The sequence below is a fragment of the Oryzias latipes genome, chromosome 8 (assembly GCF_002234675.1).
Source record: "Oryzias latipes chromosome 8, ASM223467v1".
NCBI classification, from domain to species: Eukaryota; Metazoa; Chordata; class Actinopteri; order Beloniformes; family Adrianichthyidae; genus Oryzias; species Oryzias latipes.
Window position 1 is genome coordinate 10,507,017 of NC_019866.2, and position 8,926 is coordinate 10,515,942.

At 39.4% G+C, this 8,926-nt stretch overlaps 2 protein-coding genes across 3 annotated transcripts; both read left to right on the forward strand.

Moving 5' to 3' along the window:
* The first annotated feature begins 954 nt into the window (after window positions 1–954).
* myadml2 (myeloid associated differentiation marker like 2) lies at window positions 955–3,206 on the forward strand. Its single transcript, XM_004071654.4, has one exon. It carries the CDS (start codon window positions 1,681–1,683, stop codon window positions 2,590–2,592), a length of 912 nt encoding a protein of 303 aa, XP_004071702.1. The 5' UTR covers window positions 955–1,680; the 3' UTR covers window positions 2,593–3,206.
* Window positions 3,207–5,513: 2,307 nt separating this feature from the next.
* On the forward strand, window positions 5,514–8,889 carry LOC101172166 (pyrroline-5-carboxylate reductase 1, mitochondrial). Of its 2 annotated transcripts, none has more exons than XM_004071415.4 (8): window positions 5,514–5,571; window positions 5,882–5,953; window positions 6,045–6,115; window positions 6,219–6,398; window positions 7,501–7,722; window positions 7,864–7,956; window positions 8,173–8,336; window positions 8,520–8,889. In XM_004071415.4, the coding sequence occupies exons 2-8, from the start codon at window positions 5,887–5,889 to the stop codon at window positions 8,686–8,688; spliced, it is 966 nt and encodes a 321-aa protein (XP_004071463.1). In that variant the 5' UTR covers window positions 5,514–5,571; window positions 5,882–5,886; the 3' UTR covers window positions 8,689–8,889. The 2 variants fall into 2 exon arrangements, with proteins under 2 accessions (XP_004071463.1, XP_011476461.1); XM_011478159.3 differs by having other exon boundaries at window positions 5,565–5,629.
* Window positions 8,890–8,926: the final 37 nt, after the last annotated feature.

The following is an 8,926-nucleotide window of genomic DNA, read 5'->3' on the forward strand; positions in this document are numbered from 1 at the left end:
CAATAAATGATGCTAGACCAGAAATTTATATGACATAAAGGTAATTCTGGCCCTTCAAGAATGAAATATTACCCATCATGTGGCCAACAAAATGAGAGCTCATATAGATTTCTTAAAAATGTGACAATACTTCTGGTGGAGTCATTGTTTGCAACATCAAGTGAGGCAACTTTCTTCCCCTAGGAAACAAAAAAAAAAAAAAAAACTACATTTGAAATATCCATCCATCCATTTTCTATATCCAATTATTCCTGTTTGGGGTCACGAGGATGCTGGAGTTTAGTGAGCTACTATCGGATTAATGTGCTACACCCTGGACAGTTCCCCAATCCATAGCATGTAAAGACAGACAAGTCTACATACTCCCACCCAAGGGACAGTTTGAAGTCACTAATTTACCTGTTAAGCATATTTTTGGACTGGGGGAGTAAGCTGGAGGGCGTGCAAAGGATTGCCAAAAGAAAATGATTTCAAGTTCAGTAAAATATGCACAAATTTTTTACCTCAAATGTTTTTAAATGTTTGTAGAATTTGAATTTAAAAGTGTTATCTAAACTTGTCAAGACCTCAGCATCCGCTTTTCTTTGGGATGACATGTGGGAGTCACCTTGACCCCTGTAATTCAGGAACACAGCATCTTAAAACCCCCCGCTAAAAGTTTCCTAAGGAACTGCTAATTCCTTTTTATCTCGCTTGCACATATAAAGCAAAATCCTTCATCACTTGTGTATAATCAACGCTCTCAACCTGAATGTAATTTATGTCTCTAATGGGAGTCTTAACGTCCCTCTCTGTCATTACAGTGTGTAAATGCCACTTTCTTTCTGACTCAGCCTCTCTGTGAGCTCTCAAGAAATACGACTCCCATCTTGCCAGCCGCATGCAGCCTCCCACCCCTCTGTGGAATATAGACCCCCTATTTATAGTGCTGGCAAGGCCCTTAACCCTGGCCTCATCACAGACTTTTTTCTTAAATATCCACCCATGGCAGAGCGCACTGACGCGAGCAGGAGGAGTAGGATGTGCTTGTTCGAGTAGAGAAGAGGGAAGCCATGTCCAGAAGCCAAAAAGAAGGAGAAGGAGCAAGACAAAGAGCAATCTGAATCTGAAGGACCAAAAGTGAAGAAGAGGCATGTGAATTTGACTGACAGGACTACAACATCGTCCACCTGTTGGAAAGAAAAGCTTCAGCTGGAAGATTCAAGATCGCTTTAGACATAGAAAGGAAAAAAGGGCCTGGAGGTCATTTTGACTGGATCGCAGAAGGTGCAGAGTAAGCAATGGAAATTTTTAATTTGAAAGAAAACATACACCAATGTTAAACTATGTCAAGGTGATACATTTTGAGACAAGGATTTAAGAAGCATTTTATATGAAATGTTTCAGAAATAGATCCCATACTTGGATACTTAAAGACTGAAAAATTCAGTTTTTTTTTAGTTTTGACTGTATTTTTCAAGCTTCTGTGCAGTTTTTCTCCACTGCTGTGTATAAATGTAGCTTGGTCCTAACCACAAGGCTCTAATTACAAATCAAGCTTGGAAAAAAAAAGTTTCAGACCTTCATAATTATAAGGGCCATCTATAAAAGGAAACCAAGTAAAGGGCGAGGTCCATGTGATAGAAAAGAGTAGGTGGCAAGAACTCAAACAGAAAGAATCTCACTCAGAAAAGACAAACTATGGATCCTCATGGAGGACATTACCTCAACAAAGACGCTGTGCTGTCACCTTTGGGAGCAGCCCGAATGTGTCAACTACTTCTTGGCTGCACCATAATGGCCCTTGTGTCCCACGGCGCGGGCTACAGTGCCAGCTATGGAACCTTCTGCATGTTTGTCTGGTGCTTCTGCTTTGCAGTCACGCTGGTTGTATTCACCCTGGACATCACCCGTCTCCACAACTGTATGCCGATCTCCTGGGATAACTTCACAGTGGCTTTTGCCATGCTAGCAACACTCATGTACATCACCGCCTCAGTTGTCTACCCAGTCTACTTCCTCCAAGTTGAGTGGCCCGATGAAGAATGGGAGGTCCAAATCTATCGCATCGCAGTCACGGTTTGTTCCAGCATCTGCTGCTTTCCGTACGGCGTGGAGGTTTTCCTGACGCAAGCAAAACCTGGAGCTGTGGTGGGCTACATGGCCACTGTGTCTGGTCTGCTGAAGGTGGTACAGGCTTTTGTGGCCTGCATTATTTTTGGGGCCCTGGCCAACGATAGTGAATACAACAACTACATTGCCACGCAGTACTGTGTGGTTGTGTACAGTCTGTGTTTCTCCATCACCGTGATAGTGATTGTACTGACAGTGTCCGGTAGAACCTCTGCCTTAAGGTTCCCATTTGACCGGTTTGTGGTGGTGTACACCTTCTTTGCCATGATCCTCTACCTCAGTACTGCACTGATCTGGCCCATCTTCAGCTTTGATAAGAAGTATGGCACTACCACTCGACCTGAGGACTGCCCACGTGGAGAGTGCCCCTGGGACAGTAAACTAGTGGTGGCAGTTTTTACCAGTGTCAACCTCATTTTATACTTTGTTGACCTTCTTTACTCACAGAGGATTCGCTTCATCTCCAGTTCTGCTGCGTGAAAAGCTTCAGTCCTGTTGGCCATAGAAACAGACATGTGAAGGACCTACTGACTATTGAACCCAGCTTCACAAATGTATGCCAACTGTACATTAAAGGATCCATTGTGTACCTAATGCTCTTACAAGACAGTATTGCACACATCACAGACTTTCTCTATTTCTGGCCTCCACTTGAAAGCCCCCATGGTTCAGTGATTAGATGATCTCAGCACAGCAGCACATCCATCTCAAGAGGAAAGGCATCCATGAAGCTGCTGTGGTGATGTGGGATGGGCCTGGAGGAGTGTGTGATGTTTATGGCATCATTGCAATGTTATTTTTGGCAGAGTAAATCTGTGTTATTATGATGATGTAGTAAATGATAAATTGCGTTTCAAAGAAATTTCATAGTTCTTTATAACAAATATTTTATGAATGTAGATTTGGTAGTTTGAGAAATATTGTATTTTTTTTTTTTGTTCTCTGTTATTTTATAGCCCATATTTAAGTTTAGGAAGTCTAGGTTTTGTGTTTGATGGTAAATTTATTTAATCATTTTACAGTTACAAACAAGCAATAGACCGCAATTTTCAGGTATAATAAATTTTTGGTTATTACACCTAACTATGATCAAATGTGTGTGGCCTTTTTTTTTTAATTACAAATATTAAAGAATCACAATCATTAAATCAGTTTGTGGTTTCTCACTCCATCCACTTTATTTCATAGAGCTTTGAGCCTAACTTAGTGCTTAAAGTCCCACTTCAAATATATTTTTATCTATTGTAAAATTGTTCCCAGTGGTTCTTTATTTATGATCATGGAGTTTTCAGCCAAAATTTTAAAAACAAATGTCATCTTTTAACACAATCGGTTAGTTCAAAAGGGGCTCAAGTCCACAATGCTTTCAAAATAGAGATATTATATGTTCTATGGTCTTCAATGGAAAAGCTATCTGATCATGTGCAAAAAAGTCCCAAGTCTGTTGTAATGTATTGACTATGCTTGACATTTAAAATGTATTAAGTGCAAAATTCCTCTCTTGCATGGGTTTAGATCAGAGGTGGGCACTGAGGGCCGCATTCCTGCATGTTTTCCAGCATACCCCGCTCTGGCATGTTCTAATTGGCTGGACACACCTGAACCAGGTAATCAGCCATGAGTAGGGCAAGATTATTGGCTGGACACACCTGAACCAGGTAATCAGCCATGAGTAGGGCAAGACTATCTGGAAATCATGCAGACACACCGGCCCTCGAGGCCTGGAATTGCCCACCCCTGGTTTAGATTTATCCCATAGATGGCAGCACTAGTTATCCAATATGGCAGCGCCCCTGTTTAATTGAAGAAGGGCCCAAGTCCAGAGACTTTAGTTTGCTAGTCCTCTGAAATTATAAAAGTGAGATGCTTCACATTGTAGCATTTGTAAGCTATGAACTGGTGCTAAATCTGGGTAAAATATTAATCATTTGGTGTAAACTCCCTTTAAGCTATGCCTCAGAGGGGGAAAATAAAGACATTAATGTATCTATTGTGGGCAAGTAGATGCGCCAGAGTGGCGCAGAGCAGGCAGACTTTGGCCTGCCCATTTCACTTGCTGCGTCACAAATTTGAGTGTTTTTTTAAATGGCAGGGGTTTTTCTCTGCTCCAATTAAAAAAAGTTAATACTCAGAAAGAATTTTTTAATCTTACATAAATGTCATAAATGACATATTCATATATATGTCATATATGTCGTCATATATGTCCTCCATCATGAGAAAAATGCTACAAGAACATGTTAAAAATATCAAAAACCCGATTTTTATTAGAGTGGGTCTTTCGCTTAGAATGTATTTACCAAGTTATCCAAAAATAACAGTCAAAGGTATCTACTAGTTCAGTCATTTATATTCATAGGGACCAAATGTATGTTGCTTCCTGTCATTTTTGGAATTTATTTTGACACATGCTATAGACTTGCTACCTATACCAACCTACTTACAAGGTGTGTAACGATTCAATTTTAGAATGATTCTACTCGTAATTAACCCTTGTGTCTACCGATTCAATTCATACTCGATATTGGTTCATTTTGAAGGATTGATCCAGGAAATTTTGAGCCAAAATTCAACCAGTGTGATTCAGAGATAAATACCTGGGTACTGAACAGTTCAGGTGAGGTTTTCCAGATTCCTGGTAAATCTAGCAAGATAATCAAGTGTAAAGGAAATATGTGTAGAAACAAGCAAACAAGTAAACATAATTAATGGCAAATCCATTCACATTTAAGTAAAGTTTGAGTAAAGTTGTTTTTCCACATCAAAATAATACTGAGGAAAAATTATTAGAACATTACTGCACACTCTATGGTCCAATGTGTTTCCACACGTTGGACTGTAATAATAGCTCGATCATTTTTGCTGCCATAACGTGTTTTGTTCGCTGAGATGGCACTTAGTCAGTTTAATGCTATAGCGAAATACCATACCTCAATCCAAATGGTATTTTTCAATATCAATGTAATCTATTTATTTAGTTTTGAAATGATTTTATACTGGTATATTCAATTAACAATTTGCCTCAGGCAGATTGATCTAGTTTGATTGTAGGAATTAAATTTGACCCCCACTACCTACCTACCTGCCTTAGTAAACCTTTGTTATCCCCCATTAGTTCACTTAAACATCAGCCCCTTAATCCAAGTGTAACTTTTTATGATAGAAATTAATACTTTGTCAGTAACTCCTGTTTAAAAACTAATGCTGTTGCCATAAAACTTTTTCTTATCCTGATAAAAATGGTCAAATTCATCCTGAAAATGCACAACAAGCAGAACAATCTGAAGCTTTGCTGTATTTAGGTCACTGGACCACATGTTTTAAGCGCCTGGCCGCCCACCAGTACCTTCACGTCAGTGATTGGCTAAAGGTTTGTGACGTAGGCAAAAGCTTTCACCTCATTGGCTTGTTCATCTGCCAGTATTAAAACAGTTTCAGTCTGGGACGGAAGTATTCTCGGTAAGCTCCTTTCAGGTTCTTCTGCGGCGTTTCAGGATCCTCTGCGACGAATCAACCGGTTATTTAAAAAATATTATTATAATTATTTCAAAGTATTATTTCTTTAAACAAATTGTATGTGAAAAAATTTGCTTATTCGTACGTTTTAATCATTTCGTTGGGGAATGAGGAAGTAAGCTGTTGTTTACTCCTGACCTGTCCACAACAGCACACAATGCTAATTTGTTCAGGAGTAAAGAGACTTATCACCCACGTGGAGACAAAATGAAGATGTAAGTGGTTGTTATTTTCCATTTTTGTGCGTTCACAGCCAGAATGAGTGTGGGCTTCATAGGAGCGGGACAGCTAGCCCACGCTTTGGTGCGAGGATTCTCTGCTGCAGGTAAATTGGTGGCCTAGACTCCTGCTATACAGTGTTGAGGAACCCTGTCTGTATTAATCCTGAATGTTTTCCTGACTTTTACCCCCTGAAGGAGTAATTGCAATTCACAGAATCACAGCCAGTTCTCCAGACACTGACCTCCCCACAGTTCATCAGCTGCGGGTCAGTAAACTGCTATTTTGGATCATTTCTATTGGTGCATATTTGGAATTCCCATCACTTATTTTTTTTTTTAAAATGTGCTAATTATTTGCTTTTTCTTCAGAAACTGGGCATTAATTTCACCACCAGCAACAAGGAGACAGTAAACAAAAGTGATGTCCTGTTCTTGGCTGTGAAACCTCACATCATCCCTTTTGTACTGGATGAAATTGGGCCCGACATTGAGGATCGACACCTGATTGTGTCATGTGCTGCAGGCGTCACTATCAGCTCTATAGAAAAGGTGAGTAATTCCCTATAAAATGAGCAGAAACAGGGCTTTACAGTTGATCCAAGATCCTTTGACTCTGCTGTAATCACACATTTGATGTCACATTAAGCCTGTTTTTATCTGGGTAAATTAAAACTAAATAAATAAATAAACAGATGTGAAACATTGCCAAAATTTTACAATACATGAACCTTGCTTAGAGGTTTAGTCTATTACAAAACTCCTTTCAATTTTCTAAGAAACAAATTGATATGGAAGTAGGGACAAAAGTCCTCGACTTTCGAATAGTTTTATTTTTATTTTGTTTTCTTTCTAATATATGGTCTAATCTTGTTGAAAGTAACCATGCCCCCAAAGCTTTCTTACCAAAATAATGGCTCCAAAATAATGGAGCTGCAAATTCAATTACACCCTTCATATTCATACCCGGCAGGGAAAAAAATAACAGAAAGACTTCAGACATCTGTCTTTGGTCTTTTGTTTTCCACCCAAATTCCTGTTACTGCAGTGATCACAAATCAGAATATCCCGTTTACATTTACTATTAACTGATCTCATTACTCAAGAGATCATGTACTAATTCAATTTTTTTGTGCATATAAACAGGCGGACGAAATGAAAATTTAACTCTAACCTGATTACTGGTAAAAAAAAAAACAGCCCTCTAAAAAATAGTTTTCATTTAAGGATAGCATTGTTTTTTAACAATGCTATGGTGTTATAACATATTAATTGAATAATTTAAATTGTAAATGATAAATTACAGTGTGCCAGTTCATTACAGGGTCCCATAGAGACAGACAACCACAGATTCTCACATTCAAAGGACAATTTAGAGTCATCAATTAACCTATGAGGCTTGTTTTTGGACTGTGGGACGATGCTGGACTGTCTGTAAAAAACCCACACATGCACATGAAGAACATGCAAAGTCTACATAGAAAGGATCCAGACAGAATTTGAACCAAGGCCCTCTCACTGTGTGGCAACAGTGCTAACCACTGCACCCTCTTTGCAGCCTAGATAAAGCACTCAAAAAGTACAAACTATTTAAAACATGCAAACATAATCAAGACCTCAAATGATCATAATATATTCACTTGCTGTATTTCAGAAGCTGCAGCAGTATCAAACCTCTCCAAAAGTGATGCGTTGCATGACCAACACTCCGGTGGTGGTACGGGAAGGAGCCACTGTGTATGCCACAGGCACACACGCAGACGTGGAGGATGGAAAACTTCTAGAACAGCTGATGGCCAGCGTTGGCTACTGCACAGAAGTGGAGGAGGACCTGATTGATGCCGTCACCGGCCTGAGTGGCAGTGGCCCTGCTTATGTGAGCCAGTTATGCTTTACATTGTCCAGTTCATTTACCAGGGCTGCCTTACTTGGGGAAATAGGGAAAAATTAGGCTTTTTTTCCCTCATTTTTGTCCGTATCTCCATCATTGTAATTGTTGTGTTTTTTGGCTTTGCAGGCATTCACGGCAGTCGATGCTCTGGCTGACGGCGGAGTGAAAATGGGCCTGCCAAGGAGACTGGCTGTACGGCTTGGAGCACAAGCCCTGCTGGTACAACCATTATTGTAAAAAATACAAACAAAAAAATGTTTTGCTTTTTTTTCTGTGTCTACAGCCACCTGTGGTTTAAACAACAAAATATATTCTTGAAAATGGATGTAGACATTTTTAGTCCAATTTGTATTAATTCTTGTCCTTTGCATGTTCTGGATTGTTAAGTTAGTTGGATGTGACACAATGAGTTGATTTCTTTATGCTCCTTCAAAGGGTGCAGCTCGAATGTTGCTAGATTCGGATCAACACCCTGGGCAGCTCAAGGACAATGTGTGTTCACCAGGGGGCGCCACCATTCACGCTCTTCATGTCATGGAGAGTGGAGGCTTCAGAAGTCTCCTTATAAATGCTGTGGAGGCTTCTTGTGTAAGAACTAGGTGAGTTGATAACTGCAAAAAAATATATATATATGTATATATATATATATCAAGCACACACACTTGTCCTTGTGATGTGTATCATTTAGACAGCAGATGGCGCTCTGTGCAAACCGTTTTGCCAAAAGGGTTGTAATGAGTATAGAAACTGTTCAACAAATGTTTTCTTTTTTTTTTTGAAAGGGAACTTCAGTATTTGGCTGACCAAGAGAAGATCTCTGCAACTGCTATTAAGAAGACAACGTTAGACAAAGTGCTTCAGCAGCCTGGAGTGACAGCAGATGCTGTGGGAGTCAGATCAGGGGGGATCAGTATCTTCAACAGCAGTAAGCCTAGAACCAAAAAGAAGTGATCGATTTAAGACAGCAAGCTTTGATGATCTCTTTTTTCTGTTGAAATATGTCACTGAATTATAATAACTGTATGTATGTGTGTGTGTGTGAGTAGGGATTGTCCACGTGGTGTAAGCAAATAAACATAAAGGTCAAAGGTGAATATGTTTTTAAAAATTCAGACTTTTTTGTTAAAATTAAAGGTTTGCTGTTGTTTAATGTTTGCTTTTCCTTGATGGTGTTTTTTACTTTTTTCTG

Bases quoted from the DNA above. Each gene is read 5' to 3' on its own strand.
- myadml2 (XM_004071654.4), top strand. From the start codon at position 1,681: ATGGATCCTCATGGAGGACATTACCTCAACAAAGACGCTGTGCTGTCA.
- LOC101172166 (XM_004071415.4), top strand. From the start codon at position 5,887: ATGAGTGTGGGCTTCATAGGAGCGGGACAGCTAGCCCACGCTTTGGTG. The intron at 6,399-7,500 runs GTGAGTAATTCC...GCTGTATTTCAG, and splicing joins CTATCAGCTCTATAGAAAAG to AAGCTGCAGCAGTATCAAAC. The intron at 7,957-8,172 runs GTACAACCATTA...GCTCCTTCAAAG, and splicing joins TTGGAGCACAAGCCCTGCTG to GGTGCAGCTCGAATGTTGCT.